Genomic DNA, 25,147 nt, shown 5'->3' with positions numbered 1-25,147 from the left:
TCACTCTGGGTCTTTTGGCATGCAGCGTTGGTCTCCTTGCGTGGACTGCAACCTGGTGAGACGGCGCTGAGAGAATTTCTCTCTGCGCTGCAGCGTTGTTGGTAACTGGGTGCTTGAAGCATTACAACAATCTCTGCTTCCTCCCAGATACTCAATTTGGAGCAGTACAAGCCGGCACAGGCTGCTGTTGGTTGATGTGTAACTGCCAAACTCCTGAATGGCGGAGTTCCACAACAGGGATTAAAGACTTTGAAGGCCCTGAGAATAGGGGGCGAGCCAGCAATCACTTGGAGAATCTTTCAAGGATGTAGCGACAAGTCAAGACCTTCTCACTTCAGGCAAGAAGTAGCAGGCCCACACAGCTAAGCAAGTAACAATGTGGCAGACCTTCTACAGCGCACCAGTCTTTCTTTCTGGTAGAATATCCTTAGTTCCAGTAGAGTTCTGATTTGGGGTCCATTACTTACACCCAAATGTGCATTAGAAGTGGGTGAGACTTCAGAGACATTTTCAAGTTCACAAGGTCCCTTCTCTTCCTTTCCCAGCTCCAAATACTCTACAGGGGGTATGTGGCCCTATTTAAGTGTCTCCCCCCCCCCCCCTCGCCCCCCAAATCTAGCCCGGGATGATCCATCATCTTGGTGATGGGCCATCAGGATGCAAATGTCACATCCCCATTTGTGTGTCTGTCTAGAGCAGTGGTTCTCAAGCTCTTGACTTCTGTGCACCCCCCCCATCCTTATCATTACTGGAATCCAGGGAACCCCATTGAAGCATTATTGGCATGTGGGTCACCACACACACATAATTGGAATCTGGGGTTCCTCCCCCCCCCCCCCCACACCCACTGAAGCATTATTGGTACAAGGTGACGAACCCCCCCCCCCCCCCGTTAACGTTTTCGACTTGTGTGCAAGTCAGAATCATCTAACTAAGATGAACTATGGGCAATTATTGTAAATCTAGGCTATTGCCCCCCAAAAGTAACTAGAAAAATAAGGCATGAGTATATAAGGTGAGGGACAGAAATAAGTCAAAAACTACTTGAAAGATAGAGACTAAGGTGACAACTCTTTGAGAAGACTCTTGGCCGAGCTTCTGAGATGCTAAGTGTAAGCCTAATCCACACCGAAGCACACGTACAAAGGGAAAGTTGGGGGTCTGTACCTCACAAAGTCCAGGGGAAGTGTCCTACCCTCATTCAATGCAATTCCTAGTTAATGCTATAAGCATACATCAGGTAACACCCTCTATTGCACCATCACATGCTCTTTTGTATTCTTTTGTCCCACAGTGTAACTTGCAATGTCACACTTTGCTCCCAGGGCAGTACTGAGAACATGGTTGTTTCTGGTCCTCTGGATATCTTTGCAACATGTATGAACAAGTCTTTTTACTGTCTAGCTCCTCATGTTCCACATTCAAGGGCTGTTTCTGAGAGACTATTGGTAAAAAAATGAGCCCATCTATTTCCAAACTAACATTTAGTGTGAATCTACCTGCAGTGAAATGACACGCTGGCAGAAAATTGAACCGTTTCTCTCATTAAAGAAATTCAGGCCCTGTCAAGCTAGCGAGAAGATAAAGCACAATTAATTTCACATTATATTGTGCGCTTATTAATTTCTATATTAATTATATTAACTTGGTTAGAATTTCATGTAACAATAAATGCAGATGTTACTAATACATGAAGATGTGATCTACAAGTACCTTTTAAACCTTAAACTTCAAACATTTGTTTTAAATGCAATTACATTCTAACAACGTGAGGGTGGTTTTTGCTGTCTCCTCTGTTTCAATGGTCGCAATGGGCAGTGCTTCTGCTGCAGGAAAGGAACAGGAGAGACGCAGATGATTGCACAATGAGACAAGTGCTGCAGCAGGAGTCTGAAGCAACATGAAATCTTGACTCGCTTTTAAGCTCCGTGGTCAAGGAGAGCCTTGAGTTGAGCCAGAGCTACACCGCTGGCTCAATCCTTCAGTGGTTCACTCTCCTCTTCACCCATCCTATACTACAGTACAGCTGAAATTGTTAAAGCAGCCTGGTAAAACGTTTTAGGTCATAGACGCCATTCTCTGCCAGCGGTGGCCTGTTTTTGCAGTCTTTTAGCTGGTGTTCTTCTAGTATTTAGTGTGAATGGTGTTGTGTGTGTTTTTTTTTTTTTTTTTTTTTTTTTTTTTTTTTTACTGCAGGACTCTTTTGTTTTTGAAAATCTGTGTAGCTTTCTTGCCTCATTCATGTAATAACTTTCATTACCTAGAAGTTCCTTTCAGAAACATAAGGCTACTCCATATGGCTGCAAGCCAATGTTGTGGGCAAATTCTTTGATAGGCTGTGAATCTCCATTCCTCACGGTCTCTTCGTTGGTGGCTTTTGAGTGATGTCTTGTGGTATGTCTCATACTGCTAGCACAGTAGTTGGCCGATCTAATTCCAGCAATTCTTATACAACCTCCGAGTTTCGGACCTGTTGAGGACTAATAAATGGCTGAGGGGGAGATTGTTTGCCTGTGGCTCAAACTGGCCTAGTACTAAATTGTCAAACTGTTTGAGGGTCCAGTGCATCTCCAAGGATATCTGTATTCAGGAGGAACCTAAAACTCTTCTCTGCTGGTAGCCCAGTTGATTTCCTTACACTGAATACCATGTTGATAGCCTCCATGAGCAACACACGCCTGCCTGCCTCCTAGATCAGGTCATATCTAACTCTGGAAACCTCCAGGACTCTCATTTTTATTGCTACAATTGACTTGCAGCAGCCTTGAAATCATTTTAGGATTAACCGTATACATATCAATGTGATTTCTTCTTGCCCTTAAAATGGTGTTCGCCCATGACTCTCCTCTCCACCCTGCATTAACACTTAACATATAGGCCGTCAATCCATTATTTGTATTCCAAGATTCTGCATGCAGGTGAAAAGATTCGAAAGTATCCATAATGGACAACTAGGATTGAAAGTAGATTTGCTCTATTCAATGTTTATGCAGAACTTTCTGCTTGAAATTTCAGTCCTTTGGTTTTGTACTGCCATGTTTTTTAAAAACATTTTCTTGCATTGCCTAGGTACCTATGGAGTGGTATATAAAGGTCGTCATAAGTCCACTGGCCAGGTGGTAGCCATGAAGAAAATTAGGTTGGAAAATGAAGAGGAAGGTGTCCCAAGTACAGCCATTCGAGAGATTTCTCTCTTAAAAGAATTACAGCACCCTAATGTAGTTCGGTGAGTTGTCTAGCCTGTAATTTTGTAAAGTTAAAAGTTGTAAATAAGGAATACAACAATTGTTGACTATTCACGTACAATAATTTTTTTTGTGATTTTGATATCTCTTCTAAGGGTCAGTTCTTGATCCTGTGGCCAGAATAAAGGACCTTTGAAACAGTTGTATTGTGCATATGCAAATGGATGCACTATAAATCTGTATTGCCTTTGACAATTCTTTAAAAAAAAAAATCAACAAAGAAAAAATCTGGTGCTTATGTAATTCGAGGCTAATGCTTGAAGTATTGAGTTCTAATTGGGAAAGGAAGAATGCATGTCCACATTTTCTCTTATGCCTGCCAAGTTTAAGCCCACTGGGGGAAGATGTAGATGGCACCTGCCATCATTTTGCGTTCCACAACCTTCCTCCAAAACCCTGGAGTTAGGAGGTGCCTCGCTCTCCTGGGTTTTAGTGAAGGTTGTTGACTAAGTGTTTGCTTCACATGTTCACTTTCACTAGATCCTTAGTCCAAACTGACTTCACTCATCCCCGATGACCTGTGATCATTTGACAATATGCTCCTTCCTGATTTGAAAGACCTACTTTGACTCTGGTTCCCCTCTCAATGCCATAGAAAAGTTGGCTGGGTGTTTGTATGTGATCTTGTCATGGAAGAGACCCTTTGTGAGAACATTGAGTAAACTGCTTTCCATAAGCTAAATAATGCTCCTGCTTTCTTTCCCTGATGTTCCAAGGATATATTTAACCCATAATCCTGAATCTCCTTGTTTTGTGATCTTGTGAGTACAGAAATGGACTGCCTTTAGTTGCTACTAGACTGCTGGAGTAGCTCCACACGGTCCAGTTAACTGAGCTGAGTGAGTACTCTAGGAACAAGCACTGCCCTGGAGCCACAAGTTTTTCTCAGCCCAAGGGGACTTGGAGAAGAATCCAACAAACATTTTTGGGTCCTGGAACTGCAGAAAGGTTTTTCTGCAACCTAAGTGAGCCTGCCTCATACCCTTGGTGTCTCTCAGTAACCTGCAAGTTCAGAAACTTGGAGTCTGGTTTTGTTAGATTGTCTGATTACAGACGAATTTGTGTCTTCCTTCGCTCTCGTTGTTCTGAATATATTCTTAAGACGTGGTGGCCTGTAAATTTTAAAATCCATTTCGTGAACTGAACTAGTCAGTCTTTTTAGCCCCAACTGGTTCTCAGATCCTGGCTTACAGGCCCCTAATGAGTATCGTAGGGGGTGGATTCCTTGTGGGAGGTGGTCCACTGCTGCACCCAAACTCGTTAAAATATTAAGGCTAGGTCCTGCATTAATTTTCATTTTTGGCTGACTTCTGATCCACAGCTTGGATTTTTAAAGTTGGGGGTGGGGGGGAGCAGAACCCTGTAGTGAACAATCATTGGCATAGCCCATAGGTCTTGCTTTTGGGGCCTTATAAGTGCAGCAAATTATACTGGGTGCTGCAACATCTACTGTTCTTTAACGTGGAAGCTTCAACATTACTATGTACACTATAGCAATGCATTGAGAAATACTTATTTAAAGTGTTCTTCCAGCGCCTTCCAAAAATAAAATGCTGAGACATGCCAATATTGAAAAATGTAAGTAAAACAATGGTAGAAGCCAACAAAATGCTGCCATTCATCGTTGCCTTTGTGCAATTTCAAAGGGGGATCTTAATGGGGAAACAACAAGAATGTCACCACTCCTTAAGGAACATCACGTAGCTGGGCTGGGGCTCGCTCGTCACTGATGCTGTCCTATAAATAACTGGGAAGAGGGAACATTTATAAAAGATGAAGTGCAGCGTCTATGTAGGGAGCGCTGCACTGAGCCTGGAAAACCCATGCGCTCTGCAACAGATGATGCACTAACACAAGGAATGAGCTGAGGTACGAAGTAAACAAAACCCGAACACTTAACATGAGCAGAGACAGGCTAACAACAAAATAAGACTGCTCACAAAGTATCCTAAACAACCTGAAGCGTAAGCACGTGTAACAGGGGCAGTCTTCATGGGAGGATACAGATTCAAACGTCCAAGAGGAGGAGCTACTAAGCGTATTCACTAAAGCTGGCATCTATAAAGGACAGTAAAAGAAACCAATGGAAATAAACGGGCGGTGCTTGAAGCCCATATTGTTGATACAGCAAGTTTTGAAGACTGTGCCCATGCTCTACCTAGGTAAGATCTAAAAACGTATTAGGCCCATAGGACAAGGGGAACATAACTACAGGCTTACTAGATTAGTGGAGATACAGCCAATAGCCATAGGGCCTTTCTTATTTTTGCCCTGTACAATTCCAGCACTCGCTTCACTTGCTTGAAAATAAGTCATTATGTAATTTCAAAATAAATCACTGCCTAAACATCTATGGTTATAGGTTTCTAATCCATATTGGCACCTATCGCAAGCCATAATTGCTAGACCATTACTTCTGGAGAGAGTAAATCCAATTGACTTGGTAGATTAAGAAAAACGGGGGGAAAGGATATGCCACGTAACCTATGCCAGGGCTCCAAGAAAATACTTTCCTGACTTTTTTTTTTTTCTTATAGATACAAGCTCTGTAAACTGTTTTAAGGTGCATGCTTTAATCACACTTTGCTGTCCTATGAGCATTTTGACTGTCTCCTGGGATGCTTGTTAATTTGCTGTGATTTCCCCAATGTGTTAAGACTGGGACGGAACACAGAGCTAATCTAAGGGTTAGTGTTATATGTTGGTGGGAGGCGCACAGGATACATGCGGAGTTGCTAGGTGTCTCGTCAATTGACTTGAATGGCTTGGTAACTTTGTGCAGTGGGTGCTGGAAATGAACCGTAAGTGCGATTAATGCTGTCATTCCCATACCCTTGACTAGTATTTGTGATATGCCCTTAAAACCTATGGCTATGATGTGTTGGATTTGATTGTCAAGAACAATAGACCTAGAATCCTGGATCTAAGCGGGTGACCTGGAAGGTGTGCAAGAGGCTGATGTAGGGTCCCTTTATTTCACACTGGGGCTGTTGAGGGGCTTGAGGAATCAGCTGGAACTTGGGCAGGCCTAGTTTGATAATAAATATGGTATCCTTAGGACAGATGTAGGCGATACTGTCTAACTACCTTTGAGACCAATGGGGGGCTTGGACTTTGGCTTTTACAAGGAAAAAAAAATCTGTAGAATATTTTGTCTTTTTGAGCCATGGTGTGTAATTGAAGAAAATCCTTTTTCTTGCTTCTGCTAGTCTTCTGCTTCTGCTAGTCACTCTGGTTATCTGCTCATTTGATGGGGAAAGACTGTTCATATATTTTGCTCCCCCCCCCCCCCCGCAATATTCTACATAGCAAAGCCTTGCCTTGGACACAAATGCTTCTGTCATTGTAGAGATTGAGGATGATGAATTGGGCCCTAGAAAGTTTCCAACCTCTCACTTTGGAGGGACCTAATAGCATCAAGGGCTTAAAACTAATGACTTGTATTTAATTGTGACTTCTACTAGCCTTCCTAAAGGGGCACATGATTAACTGGAGCTTCATGGTCCAATTGTTAGTGTCCAGGCCAACAATTTAACCCTAAAGGAGCTTATTTAATGAACTGCCAATTGTTTGTGATACAGGGAGAATGGGAAACTGTCTTGACTGTATACATTAAATTAATGAATCTAACTGATTATATGCAGTTGGCGTGCAGTATTGTGCATGGAGAGATAATACATTGAAATGTTTATGGTGGGCGTTTTGCTTTTCCTCGCCCTCAGCAGGACTCGTGTTGATCATGTTGACCTGGATATCCATGAAGCCATTGGGTCTGTCGCATAGTTGCTGCTACTTGGACATGGTTTTGGCCCTGAAAGTGCTGGGACAAAAGGAACTCTGAAAAAGGTGCCTTTTTTTTCCCTTTCCTGTGACGTCAGTAGCTTCAAAAGAAGTGGTTAGGCACAAGCCTCTGGTGAAGAAAATTTGGCATTTGAGTTGGCCAGGTATTCTTGTAATGGGTGCTTCCTATTTTTTTTTTTTGTCTTGGAAAGAAAAGACTAAATGCTGGCAGCTTAGGTTTTTTAAGTCTGTCCCACTACTACAGACTTATCTGTTTAGTGTAGCTTTAGTTTTTGCCTTACTGTCTTAGTCTGCCAGTCCTAATTCAGCTGTGGCAGTGACCATCCTATGAACAAGGTCAGCAGCCTCTACGCTGAATAAACAATCCAGCAAATAAGACTGCATTGATACGTATCTTTCCATCAAAGTTGTTCAGCAGAGTTGACACATTCTGAAAAGGTCTAGGGGAGAAATTAATAATATAATTTATACTCTACAACAATAGTCCCAAGATTTACCTGAAAGCGGATTGAGAGCTGAAAGTCAATGAAATGGCTCTCAACGTTGTGATTTTGCAGATTTTTGATGACCGATTTTTAGGGTGCAAGTGCACTGGATTTTGCTGAGCTGCTTCCGACAGACTGATGTGGTACATGCTTAAACCATATTGCAATGAAGCATTTCAGTTCAGGGACTGGTTTCTTGAGAATGTAAAATCTGGTCAGTTCACTCCAGGTACTTTAGGTTTAGTTAATGTGCACTTCCAGTAGACTTACTATGGACTTGAACACTTATCAGTTTTCTACTGCAGTCTGAGGATGTTCACAAAAGCATCTATTGTGGTTTAGTTGCATCAAGTGAGTTGGATGCACTTGCTTGATTTCCATTTCCTAATCTCACAATTAGGACTACAGTTTTCCCTGTTTGAACTAGCAGTTTTAGGTCCTTCATTTTGCCTGAAGTGTCTTGATTTAAATGCTAGCTCAAGTGAAAATTAACTTGTGTAGACTGTTAGGGATGTCCCTCTGGACTGGCTGATGGTCCTAACGCCGTCGTATTGGTTGTCCTTGGCAGCAATGCAGACTTGCCTATTGTTGGACCTGGCTTTTTGACAGGGTCATCCCCAAACTTTTTGCCTCCTTCCTCCTATTTTTTTCTGACTTGTTGTTGTTGGCTTTTGAACTCTGGGCACTTTACCACTGCTAACCAGTGCTAAAGTGCATATGCTCTCTGTGTAAATTGTACTGTTGATTGGTTTATCCATGATTGGTTATTTGATTTACTTGTAAGACCCTAGTCGAGTGCACTATATGTGCCTAGGGCCTGTAGATTAAATGCTACTAGTTGGCCTGCAGCACTGGTTGTGCCACCCACTTCAGTAGCCCCTTAACCTTGTCTCAGGCCTGCCATTGCAAGGCCTGTGTGCACTTTCACTGCCACTTCGACTTGGCATTTAAAAGTACTTGCCAAGCCTAACGCTCCCCTTTTTCTACATATGTCACCCCTAATGTGTGCCCTAGGTAACCCCTAGAGCTGTGTGGGTAAAAGGCAGGACATGTACCTGTATAGTTTATATGTCCTGGTAGTGTAAAACTCCTAAATTCGTTTTTACACTACTGTGAGGCCTGCTCCCTTTATGGGCTAACATTGGGGCTGCCCTCATACATTGTTTGAGTGGTAGCTGCTGATCTGAAAGGAGTAGGAAGATCATATTTAGTATGGCCAGAATGGTAATACAAAATCCTGCTGACTGGTGAAGTCTGATTTAATATTACTATTCTAGAAATGCCACTTTTAGAAAGTGAGCATTTCTTTGCACTTAAATCTTTCTGTGCCTTACAATCCACGTCTGGCTAGGTTTAGTTGACAGCTCCTTGTGCATTCACTCAGACACACCCCAAACACAGGGTACTCCGCCTCACTTGCATACATCTGCATTTTGAATGGGTATTCCTGGGCTGGGAGGGTGGAGGGCCTGCCCTCACACAAAGGACTGCCGCACACCCTACTGGTACCCTGGCAAACAGGATTGAACTGAAAGGGGACCTGGTGCATTTCTTAGCCACTCTTTGAAGTCACCCCCACTTCAAAGGCACAATTTAGTATAAAACAGGGCCTCTGCCCTACCTCATCAGACACTTGCTGGAGAAGAAACCTGAATCAGAACCTGCATCCTGCCAAGAAGAACTGCCTGGCTGCTCAAAGGACTCACCTGTCTGCTTTCTACAAAGGACTGCTGCCTTGCTGTTGGCCTGCTGCCTTGCTGAACTCTTGTCTGGCTGCAAAAGTGCTCTTCAAGGGCTTGGATAGAGCTTGCCTCCTGTTACCTGAAGTCTCAGGACCAAAAAGACTTCTCTTTTTCATTTGGACTCCTCGTGCGCCGAAAATCTCGATGCACAGCTTGCTCCGCGGTGAGAAAATCACTGCACGCCGATCCATAAAGACGCCGCTCAACGCGACGCCTGCGGTGCGACCAGAACTTCGACGCACGGCCTCGCATGGACAACGCTGCCCGCCTTCCCGAGAGGAAATTGACGCGACGCCTGCCGTGAGGAAGAAAATTCCACGCATAGCCCCCCAGAACGACGCGCAGCCGGATAGCAAGCTGAGGAATCCACGCACAGACCAGATCTGGTAATCCCACGATCCATAGAAGGAGACGGTCCGCGTGCCGGAAAACGACGCACGTCTTCCCCGAGTGAAAAATAACGCAAGTCCGTGTGTGAAGGGGCGTAACCGCACACACCATTTTTCCACGCATCTCTTCTTCCGCGGTCCTCTGCGGAGATTTTCCACTCCAAACCAGGTACTTTGTGCTTGAAAGAGACTTTGTTTACTTTTTAAAGACTTAGGACACTTCATATCACTTTTTAGTGATATCTTTACAAATTCATATTGCATCTTTGATCGTTTTGACCTGCAAATACCCAGATAAATATTATATATTTTTTTTAAACACTGTGTGGTGTATTTTTATAGTGCGATATTGTGGTGTTGTATAATTTATTGGCCAAATACTTTACACATTGCCTTCTAAGTTAAGCCTGACTGCTCAGTGCCAAGCTACCAGAGGGTGGCAACAGGATAATTTGGATTGTGACTTACCTTGACTAGAGTGAGGGCTCTTGCTTGGACAGAGGGTAACCTGACTGCCAACCAAAAACCCCATTTCTAACACCTACTATTTATTCCAAAATCTCCAATGGTACCATCTCTTGAAGTATCCTTCCTGGGTATATGAGGGCTGTTTGCAATCATGCCCCCATTCTAGAATGTGAATACGACAAATGCCTGCACTTCCTTGGGATTTATCCTCTACATTGGAAGAAAAGGTTCAACAGAATGAAATGTGTGCTCACTTCTGAGGTGATTTCCCAGTGGTAGGCTGTGTTCTAGCATGAGGCAAAGTTGCAAAATGAGCATTCAGCTGAACACAAACTTTGATGGTAATTTACAAGCCAGTCAAAAAACGAATCTTTGAGGCTGTTGGTTCCACATGAAGGTAGATGTACAAGTGGGGCAAGAGATACTGAAACAGCTGATCCTGGACACGCCTTCACCCATTTCACAGATGTTTACTACTTTCTACTCTATGTAATTAAAAAAAAAAAAAAAAAAAATGTATGCCCTAGACGATGAACGTTGGGACAAAACAATCTATGAATCATTACTTTAGGTTCTGTACTTTTTGCATAGCATCTATAATCCCCTTCTACTATTTTAATCAAACATTTCTCTTCTCTGCAATTGTGCTCCTTTATCGGTCTACTGCTGTGATCCTCTGCCTGAGGTGGGATTAAATCTCCGCTTTGTCTCTGTGGTATTGACCGGAAAGTTTCACTCTCCAGGCTCGGGCTGAAGAATATTTTGTTTTCTTTATAGTATGACTCGCGTGGTAGAGTACTCCTTGGTAATGACGTGGAAGTCTGTTCTGTGGTGTGTTTTTTTTTTTTTTTTTTTTCCCCTTCAGTTACTAGCCCACTCCACTCCTTTCTCTCCTATGCTATGGAATTTTTGCAGACTGTCTCTAGCATAACTGTTTTTTGTTCTGGTCAGTCCTTGCCCTGTCTATCAAGTCATTTTATGCCCGTAGTCGAAGACCGATGTTTTGTATCTGTCCATTGGGCTCGGCATGGCTATGGATATTGTCAAATTAGTTGGCTCTTTCAACTAATTAGAGTGAGTGAGAGCGACACCCTATCCTTGTGGGGACGAGTGTGATATTGCTCTGTGGGGGACTTGATCGCAAGCCCCCACAAGGCAGTTCCTTTTTAAATCATCAAAAATGGCTTGAGAAACGTTTGTGCACATTTTTACAACTTTTCAGTTTTGACCTTGTGGGGACCTGTATTTTTGTGCTCAGTTCTGCCCCTGTAGACAGGAGGTGGTACTGCAGTCTTAAACACACCATGGGATTTAAACACACTTCAACAATCTGATTCCAGTCTGTTAACAGGGAAGAGTAATTTCAAACCTAACATCACCGCTACATAAACTCAGAAACAATGGTTGTATTAACTGCATATGTGGCTTTCTATTCTTTATTAAAAACAAATAATAATCACAAGCAGCTACTATTATCCTGACTTACTTTATACACAAATTGTCCTAATTAGGCCTGGGTGAAATCTCAATAGGCCAGTGTAATTCATGCAATTTCAAGAATATTGTGGTATGCTCAGCATGTAAAAATCCCAGAATCAGGCCATTGCAACACTTTGTGTAATTGCGTGCCATTCATAGTCCAAATTTACTGCAACTCGCAATAAAAATTTGCAGTGAATGCACACAAGAAACAGAATGCGAGTAGCAGTTCTTCCTTGTGCTTTTGTCTAAATATGTCTGAGTGCAAAAGTTGACGCAAGGACTCATTTTACACTAAAATAGAACGTGAAATTACAGATTTCCATTTCATATATTTATGTAATTTTGCCCTAATTGTATGAAAGCAAATTATGTGAATTTTGCACACCTTAAGCATAATAAAGTAAACTTCATGTACAAAAGTACCCAGCACAAATATTTTTGCTGAGTCATGTTTTTACACTTGATTTACACATTCAAGTACAGATTTGGGAGTACTGCGCACACTATTATTTTGCTCCCTTTTTGTACATGAAACTACTGCATGTTTTACTGCTTGCATGAGCTTTTATCACCAGCAAGAAGCTGTTGATAACGCTACGTGCAATATGTGAACAGCACTGTTTCCGCCCTACCAACAAAAAAAAATTGTTTACGTCTATTTATTTTCCTGGGTTCAGTGTTAGGGGGCGCCGGACTGTTCAATTCAAACTTTATTAAAGGCCATTTAAATTTGCGGTGCCAGACCAGTGTTACTTTTAATCAGAGTAATAAAGCTAAACAAATGTAATTGAAAATAAAGATTGGGTATTGTTTAAAAAAAAAAAAAAAAAAAAAAAATGGAAACTCGGTTTAAAGAAAAGAAACATGCATACGTAGATATAGTTCAAATATCCGTTGTATGAAGACATTTCCTAATGGTTGCTAAATTAAAATTGTCTAACTTGTTTGACAGTACACAGGTACGTTCCTGCATAGCACCCTGTTTTCTTTGGAGTCTGTAGGTTTTAGGACCCCTGGCTTTACTTAAAATGCCAATTAGTTTGGAAGCAGGCTGGTGAGGGTTCAAGTCACAGTATGCAATAATAGCCCGTTAACAAAGCGCCAGTGTCTCCTTTTATCACCTGGCTTGGCGGGGCTGCATGACCGTGTTTTCACCAGCCTAGAGCGGCGCAATCACATTAACATTTTTATGGTTACTTGGCAACCGCTTCCATCATCCGAAGCCCGAGTCTCCTTTCATTTCCCAGGCAAAGGACATGTTCATACTTGCTATCTTGAACAGAGTAATGCAAGTTTCAAGATAATCACACTTTCGGAAATATGTACAATAAATACTTTGATGCAACATAGATTTATAAATGTAATCTGAGAATAAATTGTAAAGTTTATGCTTAGCTACTGTCCTCCCTTGCTACGATGAACTCTATTTAATCCAAAACTGTTTTGTAGAGGGTTTACGAAAACGTTATTTTGCGGAGGTCGAGAGGGCAACTTCCGAAGCTTAAAAAAATAAAATACTGGGGCCGGTCATAGAAAAGTGAAGGTATGGCGAATTGCATTAAATTAGACATGGAAACGGTCAGACATAATCCCACCTTGTAGACAGAAGAAAATCCTTACATTGCATTAGTAACAAGAATAATGTGAACATGGCGCAATCTAAAAATACGTTCTGAAATGGTTAGTTTAGAATTGGTGTGAAATCCTGAAATTAATTATCGAGGTGTGTAGAGTAACTTTTATGACCTAGTGGGGAGAGTCTGGAAAACTAATCTAGAAATTTGAACCTGCACACAGGTAGTGATGTCGGATAAAGCAGAGAAAAATCACACTTGTTTAAGTCCAAACTGTTTGACATGTTTGCACCCGATTGCCTGAATAAGTGTAAACGCAAATTCCTTTGGGGGAAGAAAGGCGTGTTTTCATTTCGTTTATAGCCAGAAAAACAGTTTCTATCATAGAAAGGTATAAACTTGAAGCTTGAGGGAGGAAGTCCAACCTATCTCCTGTTTTCTTTTTCTGCATGCCACTGGCTTTGCATGCTGTTATTATACTCCGGTCATGACAGCAGGAGTGATTTCTTTATTTGCAACTTTCATAATGACGGTCACTCTCTACATTATGCATGCCACAGCCGCCTCTGCTACTACTAATGCTGGTCTTGGGTGTGTACTTTGTGCGGTCTTTGTGCTGCCTTCTGCTTTTCTTGTGCACAGCTGAAGTTGGCTTTTAAAAATCTGCTGCTATTCCACGATCCTGCACGTTGTCCTATTCAATCAGTTTAGTGCAGTTGCCTGTTCCAACTTGCTTGTTTACCCTAACTATGAGCCGGGTTTAGGGGTGAGCATCAGACTTCTGGTGTCTCAAACCGATTGACTTTAGCTGTTGCCATTGTTCTTCCTGTATGCTGCACTTTGACTCTGTTAGGCAGTGGAGCAACCATCTCGACTACTGCTTCTTCAATTGCTACCGCCTCTGGTGCTCCCCAAGTTAACTTAGCTTATTAATTGTAAAAAACTGGTAACTTTTTTTCTGATTCGGAAACTTAACACTGTAGGTTATTGCTAATTGTAGTGGTTTTAATCATTTACACAAAGTAAACAGTAAAGTATAATGACTGCTATTGCCAAAGTGCCATCTACAGCAGTGATAGACTATATATAATTAAAATCAAAGACTGTGAGCTGACACTCCACCATCCATATCGGTAAGCATTATGGTGGTCATTACAACCCTGGCGGTCTGTGTTAAAGCGGCGGTAAAACTGCCAACAGGCTGGCGGTAATAAAAAAAAATTAAAAATGGAATTACGACTGTGGTGGAAACCGCCAACATAGACAGCCACTTTAACACTCCGTCCCCCATGGCGGTACAAATACTGCGGCGGTAACCGCCAACAGACAGGCGGAGGACAAGGTACCGCCCACAGAATTACAATCCGCCACCTTTTCCGGGGCGGATTCACCACTAACAAAAACACAGCGGAAACAGGACTTCGAAGGGAAAACGCTCACCTCAACACACCCCACGAGGAACCAGGACACCATGGAACCCGAGCTCCAAATTCTGCCAGCTTTTATCTTCCTGCTCCTCTACCAGGAGCACGAACACCGGCGGTGTAGAAAACGGTGAGTACTGCACCTACGACACAGGGGAGGGAAAAAGTGACACACGCAACTCCCCACCCTAACCTACTACAACACACACAAGTACACCCCCACTCCCCCCGAAGAATGCAAAGACAAAAGGAAATGAGTCGAATGATTGTAATATATCAAAATACAGTTATCAATATATTTACATATATACACATTTCCAATTTGAACAATTATATACACCGAGAACACAAGTCCAAGGGATTCCACCATCGTAGTCCGTGGATCACTGGGCCCAAAAGGCATGGGCGAGGCCCACACTCTATACCCGATCAAAACGGAGAGAACACTGCAGGGGCATCAGATAGAAATAAAACAGGCACTGGGGGGGGGGGGGTGGCACCTCAGCCGGATGAGTGCACGACGCCAGATCCACGAGGGGGCTTCATGCCCACTGATGTATCCTGAGGAGTGCAAAGCCACAGTCTCCAGTCTCTACAGTGGGTGGTTTGCCCACTGTTCAATCCTGGGGAGTGCAAAGCCACAGTCTCGCAAGTGGATTACAGTCTCCACTGGTTCTGGAGGGGGCTTTGTGCCCAGAGTGCTTCATCTTCCCTGTGGCGGACTCAGTAGTGTCGGAATCATTTGACCTGACTGGCCTGCAGGACTGCTGGCCGCTGTGTCCTGGGCAGCAGTGCTTGTGGCTACAGGGTCCTTGGCAGCACTGCTTGTGGCGGCGGTGTCCTGGGCAGCGGTTCAGCTTCTGGCGGTCTTGTTCTGCCCAGCGGCGTGCTGGCGGCGATGACCTGGGCAGCGGTTCAGCTGCTGGCGGTGGCTTCCTGGGCAGCGGTTCAGCTGCTGGCGGTGGCTTCCTGGGCAGCGGTTCAGCTGCTGGCGGTCCGGTCTGTGGCAGCGGGGCTGCTGCTGGCGGTCCGGTCTGTGGCAGCGGGGCTGCTGCTGGCGGTTGCTTCCTGGGCAGCGGGGCTGCTGCTGGCGGTTGCTTCCTGGGCAGCGGTGCTGGTGGCGGTCTTGTCCGCCGTGCTGATCTTCCCAGACTTGACGCTTTTACTGTGCCCCCCCCCCCCCCCCCCCCCCCCCCGGATGGTGTAGCAGCTGTCGCCACACTCTCAACTAGACCTTTGGGAGCAGGTTTAGTGGCTGGTTTCTTCCCCTCTCCTGCCGGGCACTGTCCAACTTTTTATGCTTGACAGGTAGGGGACTGTCAGTGCTCTGGCTCCTTGCCACACTGCCTGCCCTGCTGCCTGGTGCACTCCATAATCCGGTGACTACTGGCACCACTGGTCCCGCTGATGTTGTGGCTGAAGTGCTAGGTTGGGACCTGGAGAGTCGGTCCCTAGGAGACTGACTGGGTGGGGGAGGTGAGGGAAAGAGGTCAAGGCTGGCCAGGAAAAGTTTAAGAACACTGGGACGGGTAGCTGGAGGGGGTTTGGGAGTGGAGGAAGAGGTAGTGGTTGTAGGCGGTGTACGTTTGGTGACTTTGGGTGAAGGTGCATGGGCTGGAGGCTGTCGTGAGGTGGATGGCTGTTGGGTGGGTGTGTGGCTGGGTTTGTGTAGCTTGGGAGGTGGCCTCACAGACACACTGGAGAGGACATGGGATGTGTGAATGGTAGTGGGGGTGGTGAATGCATGTGAGTGGGGTGTGGGTGTGCTGGTGATGGACGTAGTGGCTGAGGATGTAGTGCATGCAGGCGAGTGGAGACAGGCAGGGAGGGAGGAGGGGGACACAGTGGAGGCAGTGGATGTTGCTGTGTCTGCATGTGTGTGAGATGCTTGCATGAGTACCTGTGGGACGTGTGGTGCTTATGTTTGCCAGAGCTTCCCTTGTGTATTGAGGTGTGTGCATGTTGGTCTGATGGTGTGCTTGGTATAGGCTGAGGTACAGGGGTGTGGGTCTGGGTGGAGGAAGTTGGAGGGGAGAGGCTAGAGACCGGGACAATGGCTGCCATCAGTGCTGAGGCCAGAGTCTGAAAAGCTCGCTGAAGGGCCGCCTGACCAGAATGAATGCCCTCCAGGAATGCATTGGTTTGTTGCAACTGCCCCTCTACACCCTGGATGGCATTCAAAATGGTAGACTGCCCAACAGTGAGGGACCTGAGGAGGTCAATGGCCTCCTCACTGAGGGCAGCAGGGATGACTGAGGCAGGGGCTGAGGTGCCTGGGGCGAAGGAAATGCCCACCCTCCTGGGTGAGCGGGCACGGGGCAAAGGCTGAGGGGCTTCTGGGGGGGCGGTGCTAGTAGGGGGGGTGGCAGCTGTACCTGTAGATGCGAGGGGCACAGATGGGGCTGCCACCGCAAGGGAGCTCCCATCAGATGAGGAGTCTGTCTCGCTGGTGTCAGCTCCTGTCCCTGCTGTGGAGCTCCCCTCGCTCTCCGTCCCACTGGTGAATTCGGAGTCCGTAGTCTCGCCCTCCAGGGCCATGTGGGATGCAGCTCCCTCCTGCTCCGGTGCCACTGCTCCTCCGCCTGATGATGCTAATAGACACAAGTACAGGGAGACCTAAAAAAAAAAGGGGGGGGGGGGGGGGGGAGACAGAAGAAAGACATGTTCAGTGGATGCAATACCGCTACCGTTGGCGGACACGACAGACACAGAAGCCCCCTACACTACGCCGCGCACTTGGGGTCCACTATTTAATCCCTGGGACATGGCTTACAAGGGTATGGCCGATTTCTGCACACATGGATGTCACAGGAGCCTGACTAGGTGTAGTTGGCACTGTACACAGGTGGGGTGGGGGTGTCACAGGGCCTGCCTGAAGTAGGGAACTTAACTAGCAAACTCGCCCTGGCCTAGGGCAACCCACAGCCCACCTCCGCCACCCAGACACCTAAAATGCGCGCTGAATCAGCAGAATGAGTGTACTCACCTCCTTGTGTCTGCTGTGATGCCCTCAAGCGCCCATCCAAGTCCGGGTACGCCACCGCCAGGATCCTGAACATCAGGGGGTCATGGTGCGACGGGCACCCCTCCCACGTTAGGAGGCCATCCCCAGCTGGACCTCTGCCGTCGTCTTGCTTCAGCGGCGAATGTCCTCCCATCTTTTCCGGCAGTGGGTGCTCAGTCTGTGATAGACCCCCAGGGTCCGGACGTCCCTGGCGATGGCACGCCAGATGTCCTTCTGGTGGGCGCTGACCTACAGGAATTGTACCGGGGAAAAGAGAAGTAATTACCAACTGCACCGTCAGTAATTGGCCCGCATCCCTACCCTTGCCATGACGCACATGCACTCAGTCGTTTCATGCACGCCTCATTCTAACCCCCTCCCCCCCCCCCACAATCTTTCATCCACCCCACACAGGCATTGCCCATACAGCACGCTCACAGTGTACTTACCTGTTTGTCTGGAGGACCGTAGAGTAGCGTGTACTGGCGGAGGACCCCTTCCACGAGTTTCTCCAACTCCTCTTGTGCTGAATGCAGGGGCCCTTTCCCCAGACATACGAGCCATTGTCTCTTCCAGACTAAGGTCACAGCAGCACTTGCAGTGTAGGTCCTCTCCTGTCGAAGATCAGGTATCAAGTGATTGAACGGAGAGAAAATGGCGGTCACGTCCGCGGCGGTGCGTACCGTCACCGCCGGCGTACATAGTCATTGGCACCTGGGACCCTTAAGGCCCATTGTTAACCAATGCAGAATTGCGCGGCGGTCTTCCACCGCCACGGTGTAGAACGGCAGCGCAGTTACCTCAAATCCCCCTGTCCCACTTTACAGGTCAGGCAGCCGCCATTTCAGGGGCCCACATGGCATTATTTTTGACTGCGTCACACATACCTAGGCCTTGCCTAACCACTCATACAGGCAAATTTAGATTTATGAATATTTTCAGAGTAAGCTGTGTTTACGTACCTCAGAGTTGGTTCGCTGCTCTCTGCTCGCTGTTCTTCTCCATAGGCACCGTCCGCTGGGGCATGTGAGGAGATGGCGGCATCCTCCGGTGTACAGACCGCTGGTGGACCTATCGACAATGGAGGAAGGACATGTGATCATCACCTACAGGCTAGATCGTGCCACAATCCAGGAACTGTGTGCCCAGTTGGAGCCAGACCTGATGTCAGCTATCCGCCATCCCACAGGAATACCGCCTCAAGTGCAGGTGATGTCGGTACTCCATTTCCTAGCAAGTGGGTCATTTCAAACAGTGGCCATAGCATCAGGGATGTCCCAGCCTATGTTTTCCAACGTGTTGTCCAGAGTGTTGTCTGCCCTGCTGAAACACATGCGGAGCTACATCGTTTTCCCTCAGGTGGAGGATTGCCTACAGTGAAAGGTGACCTCTATTCCCTGGGACATATCCCCAACATCATAGGTGCCATTGATGGGACACATGTGGCCTTGGGCCCCCCACGAAGGAGTGAACAGGTGTACAGAAACGGAAGAGTTACCATTCCATGAATGTGCATATGGTGTGTTTGGCAGACCAGTACATCTCCCATGTTAATGCAACATTCCCTGGCTGAGTGCATGACGCTTACATCCTGCGGAATAGCAGCAGCCCTTATGTGATGGGGCAGCTCCAGAGGCACCGGGTGTGGCTATTAGGTGAGCACCTGGACCCAAATCAGTGGGAATAGTTGTCTGGGTCTGGGTCTGGGTCTGTGGATGTCCCTATGAGTCAGTGTGTTTCTAACAGTTGTCCCTCGACATTTGCAGGTGACTCTGGTTACCCCAACCTGACCCCAGTGAGGAATCCCAGGGCAAGGGCAGAGGAACACTACAATGAGGCCCATGGGCAAACTAGGAGGATTATAGAGCGGAGCTTCGGCTTCCTGAAGGCCAGGGTCCGGTGCCTCCATATGACAGGTGGTTCCCTATTTTACTCACCAAGGAAGGTGTGCCAGATCATCGTGGCCTGCTGTATGCTGCACAACTTGGCTGTGCGACGGCAGGTGCCTTTTCTGCAGGAGGATGGTCCAGATGGAGGTGTTGTGGCAGCTGTGGACAGTGAAGACGAGGAAGCAGAAGACATCGACAACAGGAACACGATGATCATGCAATACTTCCAGTGAGACACAAGTAGGAAGACAACACTGCCTGCTACATCTGATTTTAAATGTACTACCTCTCTACTGTCTGTCCTTTTCACCCAGTTTATGGTCACTGAGTTGTCACTTTCCCTTACGGTTTCACAGATGTGGGTCCCACAGCGTGACATCTGCTTTGTTTCGTCTTGGACTAGAGCTGTGTGACATAGGTATGTTGACATTACATTTGAAAGAGCATTTTGGCACTTTAATTGCTAATACGCTATTTCGAAATCGCAGACAGACTCCTGAGGGTGTTTATTTAAGTGCTCAAAATTGGAGGGGGTTGTAAAATGGTGAGGGGTGATGGTGGAGGAATGTCCATGGTAGAGTCCAGTCTATTATTCTCACAGGTGCGTTGTCCAAAGGGGCATAGGAAGTGGAGCTGGGGCAGTTTAAGGATGGACAGGGTGACCAGGTGGGACAAAAGGATGACCATCAGGGTGGTCTCATTTCTTGGTGGGGGTCTTGGCATTGTTCTCAGTCTTTGTCCTGGATCTCAGGGACCGCTTGCGGGGTGGTTCTCCATCTACAGGGGGTGGGGTGCTGGTGTTGTGGTCCTGTAGCGGTGCATCCTGTCTACTAGCGGAGGTGGTGGGCAGTTCATCGTCCAGGCTAGTGTCAGGGGCCCCTTGTTGTGCCACAGTGTCCCTCCTGGTGTTGACGAGTTCATTCAGCACTCCCTACAATGGTGCCCTGGGTGGAATTGATGGATCTGAGTTCCTCCCTGAACCCCAAATACTGTTCCTCCTGCAGATGCTGGGTCTCCTGAAACTTGGCCAGTACCGTTGCCATCGTCTCCTGGGAATGGTGGTAGGCTCCCATGATGTTGGAGAGAGCCTCGTGGAGAGTGGGTTCCCTGGGCCTGTCCTCCCCCTGTCGCACAGCAGCCCTCCCAGTTCCCCTGTGTTCCTGGGTCTCTATCCCCTGAACTGTGTGCCCACTACCAATGCCCCCAGGTCCCTGTTGTTGGGGTGGTGGGTTATCCTGGGTTCGCTGTAGTAGTGGATCATTACTGCTTGACGTGTCCTGGGGACAGAGGTATGGGCCCTCTGGGTGGTGCTGTGCTGGTGTTTCCAGAGAGGGCAAGCTCTGTAATGGCCTGTGCCAGTGTGAGGCGAATAGACTGTCCCGGTTCCCAGATGGACCGGGTTGGTCATCTAGATCCAGTTGGAGAGAGCTGCTGTCATCCCTGTGAGCCTCTTCTGTGGGTGGAGTGGACATGTCTGGACCCTCCTGTCCGGTGACGTTGGGTAGGGGTCCTGCAGGGGTGTAAAGGCATGATTATTGCATCTGTGTGCCCAGGTGTGCAATGTGTGGGTCACCCTGTACCCTAGTGCTTGCATTCCTGTGTAGGACCTTGTGTGATGGTTTAGGGGGGGTGTATGGGTATGTGCAGTAGTCATGCATTGGTGATGGGTGTCCATGCTTTGGTGTTGCCTGCAGGGCTTGCTTTTGGGATGGGTGGTTTGTGATATTGGGACATGTGTGATGGGGTGAGGGCGAGGGTGGGGGTATGTGATGGCAGGTAGGGTGGGGGATGTAATAGTTCAGATTTGTCTTACCAGAGTCCATTCCTCCAGGTACTCCTGCGAGTCCCTCAGGATGCAGAATAGCCAAGACTTGCTCGTCCCATGTTAGTTGTGGGGGAGGAGGTGGGGTTCCGCCGCCAGTCCTCTGTACCGCAATGTGGTGTCTTGAGACCACGGAACGCATCTTCCCCCGTAGGTCGTTCCACCTCTTCCTGATGTCATCCCTATTTCTTGAGTGCTGTCCCACAGCGTTGACCCTGTCCACTATTCTTCGCCATAGCTCCATCTTCCTAGCTATGGAGGTGTTCTGCACCTGTGATCCGAATAGCTGTGGCTCTACCCGGATGATTTCCTTCACCATGACCCGAGCTTCTCCTCTAGAGAACCTGGGGTGCCTTTGCCGTGCCATGGGGTGGTGTGTGGTGTGGTGGGTGATTTTAGAGGTGTGTTTATGCTATGTGGGTGATGGTGTTGAGTGCCTGTGGATGCTATTGTTATTTCTGATGGTGTCTCTCTGGCCTTCGTCTAAATTCTTTGGTTGTAAGGGTTTGTGGGTGATGTGGGCGGGTGTTTTATATTGTATTGGGTGTGTGGGAGTGCTGTGTGTATGTGTATGAGCTGTGTGTATTTGGAATTGTCCAATGTGGATGTGTTTTGTAAGTGTGTGTGTATTTTGAGCGCGGCGGTGTGTACCGCCAATGGAATACAGCGGTTGAAAGACTGCCGCGTGGATTCTTGGGTCGTGATAGTGTGGGTGTATTCCTGTTGGCGTGACGGTGGAGATTTTGTTATCGCCATTTATCACTGACCTTTGGTGTGGCGGGCTTGTGTGGGTGTCTAGATTTTGGTGGATTCCGGACTTTGGGTCATAATGACCGTGGCCGAATGTCGCGGCGGTTTGTTGGCGGTCTTCTGCACGGCGGTATACGGCTTTTACCGCCAATGTTGTAATGACCACCTATATGTTAAGTGTACTTGCACTGGACAAACGAAGGGACAGAATTATGAAGTTTCCACGCAGCTCAGTAAGCAGTCGTTACGCTGTGTGAAAAGGAGAGAGCGTGCAACAGCTCCATATCCTTTACGGTATGGTGGTGTTGCACTCTCCCCTATCACTGTTTCTATTAGGCCACCTCGTACCAACATTAGGTAACCCTAGTTCAAGTGTGTGGGATGTCACGCATAGGTTTTGTGCTAGAAGGGTACCTTTTAAGCACAAAAGTCTATGCTTTGACAAAGTTTAACACTTACCACTTTGTATCTGTGCCGTACAGTGCAACACACAGGCAAAGTTGGGAAGGCTTGGAGAAAATACTTTCTCTATCTTCTTTCAACAATGTTAGTAGATGGGGTGTGGTGTGAACATTCATGATTGTTTTCATGGGAATGTGCATGTACCGCCCATGGTACCCTTGACCAGCTCAAGTGGACAGTCCAGGCCAAAATGTTAGCCAGGTCCACACTAAACCAGATTGCAACCACATCCCACGACTGGTTTCACTCTAGTTAGGGTTCATCAGCTTGGTATAGCTTGGTATAGCTTGGTTTCAGTGAACAAGTGTGTGTGGGAGTGGGACCCACATCTGGGCAACCACTGTTTTTTTTAATTTTTATTTTTAAACACTTTGTCACCCTAAGTTGGATGTGCATGCCCTGACATAGGACTCGTACGCATCGTGTCACTGCAACTATTATAGATCAGGCTGGTGAGCCCTAACTAAGGTGAAAGTGGTCCTGGGTTGCTTGTGTGCCAGTTCAGGGAGGGCTGGACTGTTCCCATTGGAACAGGATCATGAATGATTTGCAATGGGTGGGTTCAACTGGTGTGGCTTGGTGTGCAAAATAACAATGGACTGGGATGCAGCCAGAGTGATTACCAGTGGCTGAGATCATTTTAAGATTCATCATCCCTTTTTTTTTTTTTTTTTTATACTTTCGTGTGTCACCCTAATTGAAACTGGTATGTCCAGACATGGGTCCCATGAACACGGTCACTGGGATTAAGTTATTCCTGGCTGATGAGCCCTAACTGGGGCAAAACTGGTCCTGGGTTGCTTGTGTTCCGGTTCAGGCAGGGCCTGGTAGTTTGGACTGATCACCTTTTGAGAAGGGTCAAGACTGATTTGCATACGGCTGGGTCCAAACTGAGGTGGCATGTTGTGCAAAATGATGAACTGAGATGCAGCCTAAAATTACAAGTGACTGACATCAATTCAAGCATTCCATACATCACCTTCTTTATACTCTTGTTATGTTTGTGCCAAGTCTGCCAAATTGGTATTTCACAACTTAAAATGGCTATGACAAAAACCAACTCACACCACAGGATGCGTATCCATTAGAATGAATGCCACTGATGACACAAAGACCACACAGTTCTTAATCATTGGAGTTCCCAGTGTCACTGGGCTCTCTACTGGGGAAAAGTTTGCAAACAAGTAGGCCATTTTCCAGTGACAGTGCCAATAAATGATCCAGAGATACCCAGTGGGAATATGGGTGTTACCAGTGCCCACTAGGAAAAGATGACTGTCACTTTAACTTGCAACACCTCTACAGTACAAACAATGCTAGGGTGATGCTCCAAATTGTTGTGGATGTAGTTAATCTTGATGAAGGGCTTTACTGTAACTAACCTAGTTGCCATTCAGTTAATAAATATTTATAAATGGGAGTACTTCCTTCCATTGGATAGCCCTTATGCTACTTTTACTTAAAACATGGATAAATGCAGTGGACCTCTATTACCCTATTCTGCAAATAGGATTATTGCCTACATATATCAGTAATAATTAGTCATACTATTTAAAAAAATAAAAAAAAAGATGTATTTTTAAAATGTGAGTTCAGAGACCCCAAACTCAACATCCTGATCTGCTCCCAGTGGGAAATTAAACTTAAAAGATATGTAGAAGCAGTCCCCATGTTAACCTATGGGAGAGAGACGCCTTTCAAAAGTGAAACCAAATTTAGCAGTATTTCACTATCAGGACTTGTAAAACGGACTACTACATGTCCTACCTTTTTTAAATACACTACCTGCCTATGGGGCTACAGTCAGCCTACCTTAGGGGTGACTTAACATGTAGTAAAAGGGGAGGTTTGGAACTGGCAAGTGGGTGCATTTGCCAGGTCGAACTGGCAGTGTAAAACTACTAGAGGTCAGAAGCCAAAAACCAAAAAGACTGGGGAAACCACACAAAGAGCTGAGAGGTCTAACCGTATAGTGAACTAATCACCAAAAGGGTATCCTGGCGCTTGGTCAGGTTTTTTCAGATTTGTGGTCCCCAAGATGCTTATATGAAGAGCTAGGTCTTCAGCTTGTGGAACTTAGAAAGTTTGGAAGAGGCTCAGATATGTTGAGGGAGGTTGTTCCATGTCTTGGGTGCAATGTAGGAAAATCAGCATCCTCTAGTTTTGCTTTTGCAACTGAAAGAAGTGTGCGCAAGTGAGTGTGGGGCACAGCATGGATCTCTTATGGGATGGTGAAAGGGTGAGTGGCTGTTCAGGTACTCTGGTCCTGTATTGTGTAGGGCTTTGTATGTGTGATTGAGAAGTTTGAATTGGCAGCGCTTGTGGAGAGGGAGCCAGTGAAGCTTCTTGAGGTGTGCTTTGATGTGGGTGCAGCATGGGAGGCTGAGTACTAGTCTTGCAGCAGTGTTCTGGATCGTCTTTAGTCTGTAAAATGTTTGGAGATTCTGGGGTAGAAAGTGTTGCCATAGTCCAGCCTGATGGTGATGAGTGCTTGAATGATAGCCTGTCTGGTGTTCATTGTTACTTTCAAATATCCAGATTTAGTTACTGTGATGATACAGCTCTTTATGCCAGTCATAATTGCTAGTATGTACAAATAATTTTCCAAAC

The 25,147-nt window shown here is 46.4% G+C and overlaps 1 protein-coding gene across 1 annotated transcript in view; it reads left to right on the top strand.

Annotated features, from left to right (window-relative positions):
• The window catches only part of CDK1 (cyclin dependent kinase 1), a 97,837-nt gene that overhangs the window by 15,014 nt on the left and 57,676 nt on the right, over positions 1 to 25,147 (top strand). Inside the window, exon 3 of the mRNA XM_069240921.1 lies at positions 3,070 to 3,226. Within this exon, the coding sequence (XP_069097022.1) occupies positions 3,070 to 3,226 (157 nt within the window). The remainder of the gene's footprint in view (positions 1 to 3,069; positions 3,227 to 25,147) is intronic.

Source organism: Pleurodeles waltl, chromosome 6, assembly GCF_031143425.1.
Source record: "Pleurodeles waltl isolate 20211129_DDA chromosome 6, aPleWal1.hap1.20221129, whole genome shotgun sequence".
In the NCBI taxonomy this organism is placed as follows: Eukaryota; Metazoa; Chordata; class Amphibia; order Caudata; family Salamandridae; genus Pleurodeles; species Pleurodeles waltl.
The sequence above is the reverse complement of the archived record's forward strand: the minus strand, read 5'-3'. Positions and strand labels throughout refer to the sequence as shown.